This window comes from Camelus ferus, chromosome 9, assembly GCF_009834535.1.
Source record: "Camelus ferus isolate YT-003-E chromosome 9, BCGSAC_Cfer_1.0, whole genome shotgun sequence".
Lineage (NCBI taxonomy): Eukaryota > Metazoa > Chordata > Mammalia > Artiodactyla > Camelidae > Camelus > Camelus ferus.
In genome coordinates this window covers 29,319,097-29,337,821 of record NC_045704.1, presented here as the reverse complement: position 1 = coordinate 29,337,821, position 18,725 = coordinate 29,319,097, and the positions used below count along the sequence as shown (strand labels likewise).

At 43.4% G+C, this 18,725-nt stretch overlaps 1 protein-coding gene across 3 annotated transcripts in view; it reads left to right on the top strand.

The window, feature by feature from the left end:
- The window catches only part of ABCC11 (ATP binding cassette subfamily C member 11), a 67,094-nt gene that overhangs the window by 7,651 nt on the left and 40,718 nt on the right, over positions 1 to 18,725 (top strand). For 2 of the 3 annotated variants that reach the window (XM_006183544.3, XM_032486254.1), the window contains 8 exons: positions 1,822 to 1,964; positions 3,464 to 3,582; positions 6,213 to 6,371; positions 10,263 to 10,410; positions 11,986 to 12,219; positions 16,955 to 17,128; positions 17,939 to 18,086; positions 18,243 to 18,391. In XM_006183544.3, coding sequence (XP_006183606.2) covers positions 1,866 to 1,964; positions 3,464 to 3,582; positions 6,213 to 6,371; positions 10,263 to 10,410; positions 11,986 to 12,219; positions 16,955 to 17,128; positions 17,939 to 18,086; positions 18,243 to 18,391 — 1,230 coding nt within the window. In that variant the 5' untranslated portion in view covers positions 1,822 to 1,865. Of the gene's footprint in view, positions 1 to 628; positions 725 to 1,821; positions 1,965 to 3,463; positions 3,583 to 6,212; positions 6,372 to 10,262; positions 10,411 to 11,985; positions 12,220 to 16,954; positions 17,129 to 17,938; positions 18,087 to 18,242; positions 18,392 to 18,725 lie in introns of all 3 variants that reach the window. The other variant, XM_032486256.1, reaches the window with a different exon arrangement.

Here is an 18,725-nt window from a genome sequence, read left to right as displayed (position 1 = left end):
TGGTTGATTAAGAGAACATAACTGTTTAGGCTTACCATTTTAAGACACTGGTTCATGAGAACCAACTGTCAAATTTTCAGGGATTTTGGGAGCCCGGTTGTTCAATGCAAGCATTATTAAAATTAAACTATATAAACTTTCAGTCAATTACGTTATATCAAAGACAAAGGTAATACTTAGTATTTATCATTTCCTAATTATTCACGACATTTTACTGTTATTTATACTTCTGAAATTATTTACATCTACTGTATCTGTAAGGTGGAGATACTTTCCAATGATTTCTAACTGCGCCTCTCTTCCCAACATTTTGGTAACTTGAAATCATCCAAGGTGGGGATGTTTACACCACAAAAATCAGCAAAGGCTACAGATTAGGGCTTGTTTTATTGTTTTACTGATAGTCTAGAATTAAGAAATAAATGCAGGAAATGTTAATGATGCAGATTAAATCTACAAGTAAGTGGTGCCAGTAGCTATTATATTGTGAAGAGCACAAGAAATGAGGAAATATTCTTTCAGTATTTGAAAATTATTCAGCAGAGTTATTCAGGTCATTGGCAAGTGAATGATAATCCAATCAACATGTGTCTGATATTTCATTTTTCTCTAACTCATTAACGTATAGCAAATGTCAAGTAGCAATCATATCGGAACTACACCCATTTACCAACCGCAGCTGCAGGATTGGAACTAAGCTCATTTGCCAACTGCAACCGCACAGGTTCGTTACAGATACAAATATTTACCAGCACACTACTGACACATGCAGCCCCTTGCCAGGGTGCATGACTTGCAAGCTAGAATTTACTGCCCTGCACCCTTACTTTCCCTCCACAATGTCACTTTTATGTGTCTATGTCCTAGGCTGGTTCATGACAGCCACAAAACTGGCCTCTTCCCAGAGTTTTAAATGAGGAATTTGTGATGCCCTCTCTTACCTAACACATTCCTTCTCTCTTTTTCCCCGAAAGCTCTACTTCTACCATCACATGGCAAGTACAGTTGTGTCTCAGTTCAGAGGAGGGAGACTGGTTGCAGGGACCCTGCGGATACAAAATTCCAAGAATGCTCAAGTCCTGTATATAAAATGGTGTAGTATTTGCACATAATCTAAGCACATCCCCCCACATATTTTAAGTCATCTCTAAATTACTTATAATACCTAATAAAATGTAAATACTATGTAAGTACTTGTAACTAGAGTGTAAATGTTATGTAAATAGTTTCGGATGGGAATTCTTGGAACCTTCTGGGATTTTTTTTTCCCAAGAATTTTCTTTCATCGGTTGGTTGAATCCTGGTTGCGGAACCCATGGTACAGGAGGCCAACTATAAACCTTAGTGGCCTGGTGCCATGGCTGCGGAGTCGATCTGGAGTAGGCCCTGTAGGAGAATTCCAGAAACTGAGTCCACCAGATTTGGTTGTGACTTGTGAAAAGGAAGTGAGATGCGAGGAAACAACATAAAAGAATCTAGAAAATCTTCCCTCAAGATGACAGGCTAGTCTTCAAGTCTATTTACTTGGAGGACGATCCAATATTTATTTGAATGGCAAAAGCTGTATCTTGTCGACTGAAAAAAAAATGCACAACATAAAAGTTGAGAATTATTTAGTGGATTTTCTGAGGACTTCAAGCCCAGGAGACAGCTTCTCAGATAGCTCTAAGGGACTGCTCAGAAGAGGTGAGCCCATTCCTGGCAGAGAGAAGAGCTAGCGCTGGGACAGTGGCCCTTGGCACAGACCCCGCAGGGTGATATCCCCTGTCTCTTAGCCACTCAGGGCTGGATTTAAGCTGCTCTTACCTGTTGCCTTTTCAGCTTCTCTGATTCTGGGAAACAAAGCACTGGCAGCACAACTGAAAATGACGAGGAGGAGGATATCCTGGGTCCCCGAGCCTTCTGGTGGCCTTGTGAATCTTGGCTTGGATGCAGATGATGTCATGGTTTCAGGACTTAGCTATGTAAGTAGATGTCCTTTGCATCAAAACACCAGGATACTGAGTTGACAGGGTGTTCTCAGTGGTTATAAATTAGGTCAAAGAATTTTGTTCCATAGTTATTCAGCCTTTTTTTTTTTTTTAATGGAACTCAGGCGTTTACAATCAGATGAATCATGATCCTTGGTCAGGACACACATTCATGGTTCATGTGCCTATCTGTTTGTCTGTCTGTCTATCACCTATTTATCTATGTATTTACTTATAATGATATAATAAGCATCTTTAAACCCACCACCAACTCATCAGCTTGGACTTTGACAGTCACGTCCAGCTATTGGTCTTCCCCCATCTCATTCCCCAGCTCTCCCTACCTGAAGAAATCTCTGTTCTGAATCCTTTCCCACTGGTCACTTGCTATGCTTTCAAGAGAGTATTATTTACTCTATATGAAGTCCTAGAAATGATGTATCTTTTTTATTTTAGTTGTTTCTCACTTTATCAAAAGGGTAACATGTAATGTTTTGAGATTTCCTTTTTTACTTATTGATTTCTTTTTAGTAGATTTAACCTCAGAGGGTGACTTAGTCTCACATCCTGGGGGTGACTGACTATATCACCCTTTATTCTTTTTTGGGAGGCAGATAATTATGTTTATTTATTTATTATTATTTGTTAAAATGGAGGTACTGGGGATTGAACCCGGGACTTCATGCGTGCTAAGCCCAAACTCTACCACCAAGCTATATCCTCTCTGCCTCGCCCTTTATTCTTGTCTGCAGTGTTTATTGACAGATGAGAGCCCAGGGAGGTGGAGTGACCTGCCCAGAGTCACCTAGTGGATAAGGAACCAAATCAGAGCTGGGACCTGTTTGTCTTGACTCTTGGCCTGGTGCTCATTCCCTGCCTGGCAGCCTTTTATTTATTTTATTTTATTTTATTTGTCTTATAATTAATTAATTAATTATTTTGCGATGCAGTTGGTATATAGCATACTAGTTTCAGGGGTGCAATGTAAGGATTTGATATTTTGTATGGATTGCAAAAGGATCACTACAGTGTCTGTCGCCACACATAGTTGCACATTTTTTTTTCTTGTGGTGAGAAATTTTAAGATCTACTCTCAGCAACTTTCCACTATGCATTTGCAATTATGCGATACAGCGTTATTAACCATGGTCACTCTATCCCATGACTTACTCATTTTATAACTGGACATTTGTACCTTTTGATCCCCTTCACCCATTTCGCCTACTCCTCCAATCCCCCACCCCTGCCTCTGGCACCCACCAGTCTGTGCTCTGTATCTGTGAGTTCAGGTTTTCTGTTTGGTGGGGTGTTTTTTATTCCACATAGGAGTGAGATCACACAGTATTTGTCCTTCTCTGCCTAATCCCTGCAGCCTTTCTCTAGGAGGCTGGATGGGGAAAGATCCATCCTCCTTGGGTGGCTGGTCCATCACTCCCTCTGGACAGTATTTGTGAGGTCTGAAACTGATGCTCTTTTGGTTTTTCTTTCCCAAGAAAAGTTTCACTGTCAGAGACGGCTGCTGGAGCCAGCAGGTGAGGCAGCCCGAGGCACGGGGAAGGGAGAAGTACCATGCTGCCTGGAGAACCATGATTCCCTTCCGTCTGAAGCCAAAGTGAGTCCTGAGGGGAGATGAGGTCATACTCACCAGGACAGTGGCTCCCAGACCCTTGCACCCAGACCCCTCCCAAAGGTTACATAACCATATCCCAACACAGTCCTGTCACACACCACAGCCAGCACCTCCAGAGAAGCCTGAGGCACATCAGGGCTCATTCTTTCATTCATTCAGTCAGTCGTTCAGCAAGGATTCGTGGAGCAGCTACAGGAGCTGGGCACTGTGTTAGACTGTGGGTGGGTAGCAGTGAGCGAGATAGACAGGATCCTCACCCACCTTGGACCCCACATGGAGGAGAATGACAGTAAGCTTGTAAATAAATATGTGATTATGAGCTGTGTGAGGAAGTTGCTGTGAAGAAAGGTGGGGGCGTGAGGGGCAATGAAACAGTGACAATGTGACAGGTTCTGAGTGATACCGAGAACTGGAGAATGAACGAGATTTTCCTAGGCAAGAGTCAAGGAAGAATGAACTGGGCAGAGGGGACAGCACATGCCAAGGCCCAGCCTTGCAGTGAAAGGAACACAAGAGATATGTCTGGGAGCTGAGAGGGAGGCCATTGTCTCTGGATGGTCCTGTGTGAGCGTGGGCCAGGTACGAGATGAGGCTGTAGGTGGAGGCAGGTGCTCAAAGATCATACATGTCCCCACAGGCCACATTAGGTATGTTGGTCTTCATTCCAAGAGAAATGGGGAACCACTGAAAGGGCCAAATGCCCTGTGATGTTACCCTTAAACTTAAGAGCTAAAGACATTCCATGTAGCCTTCTCTAGTAAACCATGGTTTAAAGTAACCATCCCCAAATGAGTTTCTAATTTATACATCCTTGGTTTCAGGGGCCATGCACACGTTCATTTGTTAATCCCTTATTGACAGGATCTTACCACTTCTAGTCTGATTCCTCAGCATTTCATCAGCAGGAGCCCGTTTTGTGTTTACAAGTCTCTCTTCTCTCCCACGTTTTATCAAGCAAACTGCATTTGTTTTCCTAATTTTTAAAATCTGAGCTCCTATCAATACTAGCTACATTGTAACCCACTGAATTGATCTTATCTCCACCAGGAACAAAGAATCTTGGTGCTTGAGTTCACCCAGGCAGCCTTATCTAGAGAGACACAGTGTTTCTGCTGGGCCTATCAGAATATCAGCCCTGGCGCGTCGCTTCTGGCCCTACCTGTGCGGTCACAGATGGCCCCACACATCTGCTGCAGTGTCTCACCCTCCCTTCTGTCCCTCACTCTCCAACATCTCAGGCAAACACGTGGCCAGCCTTGCCCAGAATATCCAGCCACGGTTGCTGGTGGCTGTGAGAATATAAAAATATGAAAAAGGACCAGAGTATGAAATAAAGAGGCCACAGCCAAAAACAAAACATCCCACCAGTTGGGCACTTTTGTTTACATACCTTTTGCCCCAAATCTTTCTTTCTTTGATTTATATATATTTATACTGAAGTATAGTCAGTTTACAATGTTGTGTCAATTTCTGGTGTACAGCACAATGCTTCAGTCATACATGAACATACATGTATTCGTTTTCATATTTTTCACCATAAGTTGCTACAAGATATTGAATATAGTTCCCTGTGCTATACAGCAAGAACTTGTTGTTTATCTATTTTATATCTATATCTATATCTATATATCAGTTAGTATCAGCAAATCTCTAACTCCCAGTTTATCCCCTCCCACCCTCCCCAAATCTTTTTTTAAATTGACTTTTCTTCCTGTTGAGACATACGGCATTAAGGGCACTTTTGAAAAAAGAAGTGGAAATGACGCACAATCTCAACACCCTAATCCGATCACTCTTTTCTATATTCTGTGTTTGTGAATCATTCCCAGAGATATGACCTTATCATTCTTATGTATTTACTTTTTATTTCATTTTTATTGTTTTTGTGGAAGTTACAGAAGCAAAACATAGAAAAATTAAAACAATGAGAGTCTCTTTTCATGTTCCTTTGCCAATCCTAACCCCTACTTCAAAGTCGATCACTATTAATGATTTGATATAAATTGTTATATAATTTGATATATATTATATATTTTATATATATATAGTTTTTTCTGCTTTCTCTTATTTCTTCCTTTCTTATGTAAAAAACTACTGAATTTCTTTTTGGAGAGGGAGCATGTAATTAGGTTTATTTATTAATTTTTAATGGAGATACTGGGGATTGAACCCAGGAACTCATGCATGCTAATCATGCTGTCTACCACTTGAGCTATACCCTCCCCTGGAATTTCTTGATTTGCAAGTGGCTTTTTTTTAAAATCTTATTTAATATTCTTAGAGCCCTTTCCATGTTCTCCATATGGATCAATTCTTTTTTTAGACACTTTTGCATTGTTTTCCACAAGTGTACAGGATACACTATACTTGTCTTCTTTCATTTTAAATCATTCCCCTATTCATGGATGTTTTTGTTGTTTCTAGTTTTTAACTATTGCAAATAATAGATTCTTAAAAAAAAAAAAAAGGCCTTTTTTGTACATCCAGATGACCACATTGCGGTTTTTACATAGTTATAATCCATCCCTTCCAAATCTTGCCCTTGACTTAATCGTCTGCCTCTGGAGCCTGCATCGTAAGTGTGACCACCTTGCCTGTGACTTCCTTGCTAGGTTTCCTGCACCACACCCCCTGGATGATGCTGGCCTGTTCTCCTACCTCATGGTGTCATGGCTCACCCCACTCATGATCCGAGGTGCACGGAATTGCTTGGATGAGAACACCATCCCCCAGATGTCAGTACATGACGCCTCAACCAAAAATGGCGAAAGGTAGTTGCGTTGGGCAAGCCAGTAGGGTTGGTTAAAGACCACGTCTTGGTGGATGGTGACCAGAGATGCTAAGAATATGGCGGTGGGTTGTGGTGATCCATCCTCAGACAACTGAAAAATGTAAGTTCTTCCTTTGTAGCAGGAGGCCTCACTCTACTCTGGAGGTTCTTAACCTGGGGTTCATGAATCTCCTCAAATGATTTATACATTTTCTAAGTATGGGCTAGAGATCTTTTTCTGGAGCAAGAATTAACACCTTTTATCAGATTTACCTGGGAGCCCAGGACCTTGAGAAAGTTAGAAATGACCGCTTGTCCCCTTTGCTTTTTTTTTTTTTTTTTCCTGGATCAGGCACTGATCTGGGTCACTGATCATTACATTGTGGGTTGGTGGCCCTGCCTCTTAATCCTTAGCTAGTTGTGTGATTAAATTTCCTGTACTGCCCACCTCACAAGGTGACAGGAAGAGCAAATGGGGAGGGGGGGAGTGAGTGACTTGAAATGTCCTGTACTCATGTTCCTCCCTCTAACTACTTCATGAGAGACACCAGGGTGTAGAAGGGCATTTCCCAAATGTGTTCCGGGAAATGGCAGTCCCCTAAGAGCCTCCCTGAAAAGAGCATTCGGCGGTCAGGGAGTTTGCGAACGATTGCCATGTTCTCACCAGGTCTCAGAGATTTACAAAGAAAATCAGTGGGGTGAAGGCACTGAGAAAATAGAGACTGGTTAAACTTTGACTCATTGCTTCTCAGACTTATTCGGGAAAAAAAAAAAAGTTCCAGGGAGCACCTCTTGGATAATGCCAGATTTGGGGGTTGGAATTGCACCTCTTACCAGCTATGTTGTCAGCCCTGTGTTTTTATATACAAAATAGTGAATTACAAAAAATTTATCTCACGATGCTTCACAGGATTGTTGTAAGAATCAAAAGACATAAGAGAGGCACATGGAAAAATGCCAGATACTAATAGGCGATCAGTTAAATGTTAGCTGGCTCGTTCTTTCCCTAACATGATGAGTGCCAGGTCACCTGAGTTACTTCTGTTCACTTCCATTTCACTGTTGCTGCCTTTTTTATTCTACAATTCACAATGCCTGACCGCCAACACTTCTGCAATCACTCCATTGTTGGATGTTTATTTGAAAAAGTAATTATCTGGGCATTCTCACCTTTAGAGGGGTTCCTTCCTATATGTTCACCATTGAACGGGTAGAGTTCTGGGGTGTGTCTTCCCTAACCCTTCCAAAGAGCTACTTTGCTTCCTCAAAGGATATACTGACAACCATCATCATCGGTTCCTCTCTTGGCAGCAGCCTCACCGTAGCTCACCACCATCATCTTCATCCTCATCACCATCATAATTCTTCGCGTCTGTATTGTTCTACAATAACAGAGCATCTCCCCATCCATGGCCTCCTTTGATCATCACAATAGGGTTATGAAATAAACAGGGCAGATATTATCTTCCCCGTCTTGCCAATGAAGAAACAGGATTAAGAGAAGGGAAATGACGTCCCCTGCATCATATAGCTAACGAATGGGCGAGGTAAAATTTGAATCCAAATCTTCTGAATCTGAGTCTAATAATCCTGGCCAGAAATGTATAGAGTTGCCAGGAGAGCTGTGGGCAGGCTGTGGAAAGCTTGGGTTTGTTTAGACCAAGTCGAATTGACCCTAGAGCTGTTGTCTCTGTGGATCGTGTTAAGTGCGGGGGTGGGGCTGCGATGAGGAGTGGTGGCCCCAGGGTTTGGCCTGAGTAATACCGTCCACAAGCAAAGACTCCCACACAGGCAGGTGTTGTGGGGACATTTTTTTGCTCTGTTCACTGAAGCCCAGACTTCTCAAGTTGTCTGGTCCACTTCGGTGAGCGTGGGATGGGGTCATTTTTATAACTCAGGAACAAGGGGAAGCCTGAGCCTTGACTGCAGGTGAAGGAAAGCAGCACAGTAAGATCCTCCTGGCATTGGGATGAGCATCCAGTGCTGGAGGAGCAAAGAGTAGAAAGAGCGAGAACCGCTTGCCACTAGAGGCTGGGTGAGACTCGAGGCAGAGTTTGAGAACCAGACGCTGATAGGGCTGTTGGAGAACTCGTGCAAACAGTGCTGCTGTTGGGGCATGGGGGCACAGGGCGGCAGGACAAGGGACGCTATTCTGCCCACTGTGTTCTTGCTCACTGAGGGGCAGAAGCCTTGGGGAGGACCTGGAGCCCCTTGGCATAGTCCTTGATGTTTTCATCCTGGGCAGTGGTGACTGCTTTCCAGACAGTGGAGCCGGACACAGGGAGGCAGGGAGGCAGGAGCCAGGAGGTCAAAAGGCAGATAGATACCAGCATGGTGCCTGCAGCTGACAGACTGGGTTGTGGATGCAAGGAAGGCATCCAAGATTAGAGCTCTGGAAGCCTTAAACATCACAATGACTACTGTCCAGTCACCTCTCCCAGCCTCAAATACAATTCAAAATAAAAAAGAAGTGTAAAAGTCAACAAAATTTTCATTTTTTTCATGGTAACTTCTTTGATGCTTTTAAAAAATATTGTATGTTATATTTTTTTACCCCCCAAGGAAATGTTTTTGGTGTACTTGTTTTGCTGGTGTTAACACAAATATCCCAGCTGGGAATGTCAAAATAAGGGTACAGTTTTGGTTGGATGAACCAACACTGGGGCACCCTTTTGGGGACTTTGAAATAAATCAGGACACTTTTTGGAGGTCAGAGTTCTGGGTTATATAAATCTTAATTTGTGTACAAAAAGGAAGAGGGACATTATTCAAAGTCTCAGGCTGTTTCCTCAACTAACTGTATTTCAGGGTAACAAAATAGTTGATGAGGGAAAGTTGTCTTTTTTTTTTTTTACAGAAAAATTCAGACTATTAAGTACAGAAAGAATGATAGAATTAGAAAAACCACCATTCTGCCAGCCCTATTGGCACTGGGTCTCGGCAGTGGTTATCCGTGATGGGGAACTTAGCAACAAATGAGTCAGGTTAACACACCTTAACCCGCAGATCCACCTTAACATTACTCAAAATGGGACACCAGACATTGTGCATTGTCTGATGTGATGCAAAAGGACGTACAGTACTACGTCACCTATTAAGAATTTTTGCCAGTTGACTTGAATTCTGAAATTTATTAAGCCTCTGGATCTAACTAGCCGTTTAATAGGAAATACAGGGCATAGGAAATTATGTTAGACAGCACCAGGGGTGCAATCAGTCAAATCCAGACTGTGAGAAATCCTGCAGGTTGAATGACTCAGTTTCTTCAACAAGTAAATGGCAGGAAAATGCAGAGGAAGGGAAACTGTTACAGACTAAAATGAGATGCAAGAGGCCTGTTGGATTTGTCTTTTAATTGCCATGGGTAGACCTTGCTTGGATCTTGATTTAGGCAAACTGACTGTAATAATGTATTTCTGAAATAATCAGAGAAGTTTGGATTAAATGCAATTGAGGAATTAGTGTTATGATGTTATTAATGTATAACTGTTAATGAATAGTTATCAGTAACACTTATTAATTAATAATGATTAATAATAAAGTTATTAATAATATTAATATTAACAGTTAATAATTATTATGGTTACCATGGATTTTTTTAAGGCTTTATCTGGAAGAGATAGACACTAAAGCATTTATAGATGAAATGGTATCTCTGGGATTTTTTTTTGAAATATTCTAGCAAAAAAAAAGTGGAGGGGAGAGGAGATGAAACAAAAATGTCAAATGTTGATAATTCTTGAAGCTGGGGATGGATATCTGGGGAGACTCCCTGTATTCTTCTCTCAACTTTGGCTATGTTTGAAAATTTCTGTAACAAAGCTCCCAGACGAGGACATTTGGGTGATATGTACAAAGAGATTTCACTTGGCTCAATTTTACTCTTTTCAAGGCTTCGTCTCCTTTGGGAAGAAGAAGTCTCAAGGCGTGGGATTGACAAAGCTTCAGTGTTTCGGGTGATGCTAAGATTCCAAAGAACAAGGGTTATTTTCAATATTCTTGCGGGCTGCTGCTTCTCGGCTGCAAGTGTGTTTGGGCCGGTAAGCGGCAGGTTCGGTGAGGCTGTGGGGACTTGGAGGTGAGCATGTTCAAGTCCATGCCAGGAAATGGGGATGTCTTTGTCTCCCAGCTGCTGCTCAGAAAATGAAGACCCTTTGGGGCAGTTAAGCTGGTATTAGTTAGAAGTGTGAGCTCTGTAGTCACCACTTGGGTTTGAAACTTGGCTCTGCTATTTAATTTCTGGGTGACTTTGGGCAACTTGTTTATCTCCTTTGTGCCTTTGTTTCCTCATAGAACCCCATGACACTCTCGGTAGTAGCTCTGTTTTTGTTTTTTGTCTTTTTTGGGGGGGAGGGAGGTATTTAGATTTATTTGTGCATTTTAAAATTATTATTATTATTTTAGTGGAGCCATTGGTGATTGAACTCAGGACCTTGTGCATGCTAAACACGCACTCTACCACCAAGCTATACCCTCCCCCTCTCAATAGTAGTTCTAATGGAAATCCTCATGTGTAAATTGGAGAGCACAAAGTTACCTGCCTCGTTAGGTGACACTGAGATAAACACTTAGGACTCCACCTGGTTCAGCACGTATGAGCTGCTTTGAGAAACAGCGGAGCAGCTCTGGGAATGTTGGTCTCCTCCTTGTACCATGGTTGGGATGAACTGGTTCTATTTCCTATCAGTTCCTCAGCCCGAGATTCTGATTGCAGTCAGTGACTCTGGTTGTCCCCAGTGGGGCCACATGTTCACCGGTGGGCCTGCAGACTGTGATTGATTGACAGTCCAGCCTAGACTGCATGCACTGGGGCGGGTGGGAGTCCCCTTAGGGAAAAACCAAGGCGCTGTTACCAGCTGAAGGGAGAAGGGATACAGATCAGGAAGAAGCAACGGTTGATGATGCCACAGAGATAAGTGACTTGGGTGACAGTTAGCGTCCTGGATATTCCCCATTCGTCCCTCCAGACCCACTCTCCACCCTCGTCCTCACTGCCCCACTTGCGCCCCTAGTACGTGATGTGACCTGGATAGATCACATCTGTGGGGTCCCCTGCCTTTGGCTTCTGGGTGGGTTTGACCAGTGGGAGACTCCAACTGGAGGCTGGAGGGAAGGAGAAGTGAGGGCAGGATATTTATTGCTCTGACTGCCTCCCTCCCTGTCACTGGAGGTTGGTGACCAGACTTCTAAAATGAAGGGCCCTGTCTGCATGGCTTTGTCTAGTTTCAGTAAACTCACTCGCTCCTCTGCCCTTCTTTCTCTGCTGCTGCTAAGCACTAGGGTGCTTTTCCACCCCTGGCGGGTTTCCTGCCTAAATTCTACCCACACCTTTGTAAACAGTCAGGTTATTACCCTTGAATTACCCTGTTTCTGGGTGTCCTCTGTTCCCTGTCAGGACCAGCTACGAGGTGGTGGACATGGATTCAGATCTGGGTTAGCTGAATTTCTCAGTCTCCTCCAACCGGACTGTGACCTCCCTGAGTGTAGACAGTTTCAATCATTCAGTAAGCCCCTTACATTGACTCGAGGACCTCACACACGGCCCGTGTTGGGTATGTGTTGGCTGAAAGCAGGATTGGGAAGGTGGGATGACCCAAACTCCTGTTTCCTTTTAGATGCTGGTTATACCAAAGCTCCTGGAATATTCCGAAGAGCAGTCAGGGAGCATTGCCTATGGAATAGGGCTTTGCTTTGCCCTTTTTTTCACCGAGTGTCTGAAGTCTATGGGTCTGTGCTCATTTTGGGTCCTCAACCAGCGCACGGGCGTCAGGTTTCGAACGGCCATCTTCTCCTTTGCCTTTGAGAGGCTGATACAATTTAAGTCTCTGACACACATCACTGTGGGAGAGGTAAGTGACTGAGGTTGCCCGCTGAGGCCCTAGTTCCCTCCTCCTCCTCCAGACATCGCTGTCCTGGAGACTAAGGGAGGGAGAAGAGGGAGTTGGGACAGAAGGAAGAAGGAGAAAGGAAATAGTTCACAGGGTGAGTGTTAATAACCATCAACAGGGAGGGTGTAGCTCAGTGGTGGAGCGCGTGCCTAGCGTGCAGGAGGGCCTGGGTTCAGTCTCCAGTACCTCCTCCCATCTCCGCCCCACTGCAAAAATAACCATCAACAATTGCCTCTAGGGCGGTCTGGGAAGTCAACAGTAACCCAGGGAGAGGCCAGTTGTATTCACAGCCTTAGGGAGGATTTACCTGCTCATTGATCCCCTGGTCTAGGCCCTGGGGATACAGCAGTGAACAAAAAGACACAAAGCCTTAGTGGAAGCTCCCTGGACACCATATCCTTGCAGACTACTCAGAGAGGAAGAGATGGGAGGACTTGCTAGCACAGGGCAATCTGGGAGAAGCCAGGCTGAGATAACCTCCCTGAATGTTCACTTTTTTATTTGCAAAGGTGGGATACGTCCAGCTGATGGGCTATTGGTCAGTCCTTGCTCTGGCGTTCCTCACAGCATAACACAAACAAATACTGACAGAGAGTGAAGGAAGGTATTCCAACTATGACCTGGAGTCATGGGCGACATTGGAATTTTACATATTTAATTTCAATTTCCCTATTGCTTCACTGCTTACCAGTTGCCGGAGGAGCATGGATTACTTTTATATTGAAACAGACGTTTTAATTTTGGGAAAAGACAGCACCGCTTTGGCTTCTTTACCTTCAAGCCAAACGCCTTGGTGACCCGGCATTGGCAACTTTCCGGTCTCGCCTCCTCCTAGGCTCCCTCCTCTGGTCCTAGGTTGGCCTCCTTCCTCCGGGCCAGGCGGGGCTAAACCTCCAGTCCCCAGATAGACCAGGCATGCCCACTTGCTGGCATCTTTGCTCACATCACTGCCCTTTTAAAATCCCATTCATCCTTCCAGGCCCAGCTTAGATGTGCGCTCCTTTGTGAGAGTGTCTCTGGACCCCACCCTCTGCCCCCACTCCCCACCAAGCACAAATCTGGCTGCTCCACTCAGATAAGCCCCCTTCAAAGACATAAATCATTTCAGATTCACTATTCTATCCCTCAGAAAGCCCAGCATCTGAATTACACAAGACCATGTCCAAAATTATGTCTGCTAAATTAACCATTGCCACCAAGCAGCTGCTTTTTCTAACACAAGTGCTAGCCAGTGTAAGGTATTGTCATCATCATTACTGTTAATTCTTCACCATTTGATTAGTTCTGCGACCTTAGGCAACTTGTTCATCCTCTCTGAAGCTGTGGAGAAATAACAGGACCCACCTTGCAGGATTGTTGTCTCACAGAATTAAATGAGGATTAAATAAAAGAGCGTGTAGAAGGGGGCAGTGATTCATGTGTTAAACTGTGTCATTAATTTCTGTTTGGCCTTAAGCACGGAGGCTGCCCTGTCCTCCTGCACTGGACTGAAGTCCAAGGATCCGTGGCAGCCCTTCTCCCTGCTCATCTCAGCAAAATCATCACAGTAACTGCCAGACATTGTCACAGGTGCTTTAGCTCAGTCGGTCCTCTGACTACCCTCTATGCAACAGTTTCTGTTATTGTTCCCACTGTCACAGGGGTGGAAACTAAGGCCAGGAAAGTGTATGAAACTTGCACAAGGTCACATGACTGGGGAGCCGCAGACCCTGGCTGCAGATTCCAGGTCCTAGTCCTGCCTTGCAATGGAGACCTTCTGAACGCCTCTGTCCTAAGCCCCTGCTGGAGGCAAGGCCCATTTTCCCCAAGCATCTTTGCGGAAACATAAAACAAGACGGCCCATTTGGAATTGGAGATGGAAGTACTTGCTCACATGAGGCTTTCTAGAGAGTTGCTTCCATAAATTTTATATTAAAATTAATTTTTAAAACACCTGAAGACATTCTTCTCAGAAAGAAAATATAGTATAGATGACCCCCTAGATCTGGTCCCTCCCCTTATGCCTGGAGGTGACCACCATTATCAGTTTGACTTGTGTAGTTCCAGACTTTTAAAAGTACATTTAAGTACACCTGCAAGTTACCCATAGAAAATATATTGTGTTTAGTGTGCATGTTTTTACATAAATGATACTACATTTTACATTGTGTTCTGCAACTTGCTTTTACCGATAGAAAATGTGTGATACAGCTTTTTTTGGGTGGGCTGTTCCATCAACGGTTCTACATCACTTGTGTTGTTTTATAGCTTTTCCTCCCCTCCTCATTATGCCTTAACTTTCCATGCATGTATAGATCATCCTCCTTCCTTTTCAGTGATGCTCACCCATAATTACAGCTTTTTTCTTGGAAAACTCTCATTTTTACCGAGATATAATTGACATATAACGTTGTATTCGTGCAAACTATACAACATAATGATTTAATATATGCACATATTGCAAAATGATTACCATAACACATTTAGTTAACTTCCATTACCACACATAGTTGTACATTTTTTTTCTTGTAATGAGAACTTTTAAGATCTACTCTCTTAGCAACTTCCAGATAGAAAATACAGTGTTCTTAAATACAGTCACCATGCTGTACATTACATCCCCAGGACTTACTTATTTTATAACCGAAAGTTTTTACCTTTTGACCATTTTCATCCATTTCCATCACCCCCCACACAGACCTTTCGATGTGTGAAAAGACAGTATTTTATATGTATTATCTCATTCAGATGTCACATCAACACGATGAAGTAGGTTGTATTATTATTGTTCCCACTTTACCGGTGAGGTGATGGAGGCACAGAGAGACTGCGTAATGTCTCTGTGGTTCCACAGCTAGTAAATGACATGAACACTGACAGTTTGCTCCAGGACCCAATATTAACTAATCTTCTTCAGTGGACGCTTTAACTCTTCCCACCAATGGACATTTAGGATGTTTCCAGGTTTGCTGCTATAAGCAATGCTGCAATGAACATCTTGTGTACGTGCTTCCTCCAGCACATGTGAATGTTCCCCAACGGAAGAAGGAAATCGCCAGGTCATGGGGTTTCTGCAATTATTCATTTTAAAAGACACTGTTAAATTGCCCTCCAAAGTGGCTGTACCAAATTTTGCTCCCGCATACACTGTAACATTTTTAAAGGCTCAGCCTGGGGCAAATTCTGGGAACTGGAAGGAAATCAGATTAAACTTAGAAGGAAATCACTTCTTAGGGATTCAGATTGGTAATTCTAAAAGACAGTAATTAGTGAATTGTTTCCTTAAACATGTTGTGATTTGGAATGTCAGCTTTTATACACTGAACTGGGCAGTATATATTTGGGAAGGAGGGAGTGGGCAGAAGACTATAGCAAAAAATAAAAAGAGAGAGAGAGAAAGGAGAAGGAGGAAAGACTCAGCTCCTGCCCCCAAAATGCAGTTATTATTAGTAGTAGGAGAATGAATAGGATGGAATAGAATAGAATAGAATATTAGAGAAATGCAAATCAAAGCTACAATGAGGTATCCCCTCACACCAGTCAGAATGGCCGTCATCAAAAAGTCTACAAATGACAAACGCTGGAGAGGGTGTGGAGGAAAGGGAGTCCTCCTGCACTGCTGGTGGGAATGCAAACTGGTGCAGCCACTGTGGAGAACAAAATGGAGGTTCCTTAAAAAACTAAAAATAATCTTACCATATGATCCAGCAATCCTACTCCTGGGCATATATCTGGAGAAAACTCTAATTTGAAAAGACACATATACCCCCATGTTCATAGTAGCACTATTTACAATAGTCCAGACATAGAAGCAACCTAAATGTCCATCAACAGGTGATGGGATAAACAAGATGTGAGTGTCTGTGTATATATATATAAAATATTACTCATCTATAAAAAGAATGAAATATGCCATTTGCAGCAACTTGGATGGACCTAGAGATTACCATTCTAAGTAAGTCAGACAGAGAAAGACAAATAAACATTACTTACATGCAGAATCTTTAAAAAAGACACAAATGAACCTATTTACAACACAGAAATAGACTTACAGATGTAGAAAACAAAATTATGACTACCAAAGGGGAAAGGTGGGGGGAGGGATAAATTAGGAGCTGGAGATTAACATACACACACTGCTGTATACAAAATAAACAAGGACCTACTGTATGGCACAGGGAACGATATTCAATATCGTAATAACCTATAATGGAAAAGAACCTGAAAAAGAGTATATATATCTGAATCACTTTGCTGTACACCTGAAACTAACACAACCTCGTAAATCAATTATACTTCAATAAAAAAAGATTTTTAAAAGAATCGAATCGAATTGAAGACTGGAAGCAACTCTCTGGAATCTGGTTAGTAGTAGTCATAGCGATAGTCTAGAAAAATATAACTTTATTGAGCACAGTCTATGTGGGCCGATATTTCTGTCTCCTTGACATTCTCATGACAATCATATTCAATAGGTATTATTATTCCAGCTTTACAGGTGGAGAAGCTGCGGCTCAGAGTGGCAAAGTAACTTATCCAGGGTCACACAGCCAGTAACAGGAGAGCAGTGAACCTGGCGTGTCTGTCTCTCCCGCCCTGCCTCTTAAGCCTTCCAGCCAGGAGAAGGCCCGGGGGAGCTCCCTGCCACGTGCACGTATAGCCTCTTCTGGGTACCTGGAGAAGTGACACCTGTGGTGCTGGGCTTGCTGTCTTACAGGCCATCAGCTTCTTCACCAGAGACATAAACTACCTGTTTGAAGCCGTGTACAATGGGCCCCTGGCCTTGCTCAGCTGCTTACTGCTGCTAGCCTCCAGCATCGCCTCCTGCCTCACTCTTGGACCCACTGCGCTCATTGCCACACTTTGCTATCTCCTGATTCTACCACTGGAGGTAATGTCTTTCTTTGCCATCCATTTGATGTTGGACGTTCCCCATAACTCCTAGGGTTTTGGAATCTGGGGTGCTTCTTAATGGTTCTGTTGACTCTTGTTGACTGCTCATTCCACTGGGAGTAAGATTCAGCTTCAAGTCCTACCTCAAATGGTTCTCTGCCCACAACATTGGCCTAATAAGTAAGAGGTGAATCTGATGGGTGTCCACCTTGTAAGTTTCTGTGACAGATAATGCACAGCCTTTCCTCAATAGATATCCTTTGTAAGATTGTGGTTCCTTCTCTTCCACCCAGAATGCACTGAACATTTGGCTGAGCGCAGTATAAAGAGGGGAGAGAAGCAAATTGGCTACCAAAGATTCAGCTGAAATAAAATTGGGCAAAAGAGGAAGGGACTCGTGGATCAGTGTGCTCTGAATTATTGAAGTTGAGTGTTTTCCTCCGTTAGCACAAGTACTCTGATTAGAAGGTGATTGCAATTGGTAGAGGGGTTAGAGTTCCAGGAGACAGAAGAGTCCCATTTCTGTTTAGTTAGCCACAGCCTGGCTTGGGACCCAGAAGAGAAAGCCCCTCCAGGATGTGTGAGGCAGGTACCCTAAGGCATGACAGCCTGTAGAGGCTTCCATTGGAAATCTTTCAGCAGGGACCTGGAACTTAGAGTCACAGTGGGTTCAAACAGTGCAGGATGAGACGCAGGTATTCACTCTGCATCTGGAGTTTACCTCTGGAAATACTTAGTTGTCGCACTAACCGCAGGCTGCACTCTCCTGCCCTTGTCAAAAGAAGCTCTTGCTGCTCCCTGACTGCAGGTCTTCCTGACCAGAACTGTTGTGAAGATAAAGAATCACATATCTGAGGTCAGTGACAAGCGCATCTGCGTGACCAGTGAAGTTCTCACCAGCATTAAGTTGATTAAAATGTGCACGTGGGAGAGACTATTTGCAAAAATAATTAAAGGTACAGAAAAGCTGGCTTTCTGCTCAGAGCCTGGGGAGGTCATGGTGGACCCATCCTCTCGCCTTCCAGGGATTTCGTTCAAGCTCTGGGGCTTGGTCTGTGCTCTTTGGGGAATGTTCTTGTGATTAATTTCAAAACCTTAAAATTTTTTTCCAGACTTCAGAAGAAAGGAGAGGAAGCACTTGGAGAAATTTGGGTTTATCCAGAGCCTGACAACTTCTTTCTTTTTCATAAGCCCCACCGTGTGCTCGGTCGTGATGTTCCTCATCCATATTGGCTTACGACTGAAACTCACAACTTCAGTAGTGCGTGTTTGGGGTGCTTGTTTCCTCTCCCATATTGATAGAGAGTTTTCTCCCATGTCCTTTTCCAGCCCGTGCTCCTGAAAGATCTGAAGTTTTTGCAAATGAATAATACAAGTTGATTTTGATTTTCCAGACTTTTAGAGTCTGAAGCTTCCTTCCATCTCAGTCCACTGGAGAAATTGACATCCCTTGGAAAGCAGCTGTGGGCAGGGGGATGACAGAGGCATCTGGGGGTGCAGGGGAAGTGGAATGTGTAGTTAAAGCCCAGATGACGCTGAGGTTGAAAATCTTAAAGTGAGGGGTTTCTCTGATTCCCAAAATAGGGCCCTGAAAT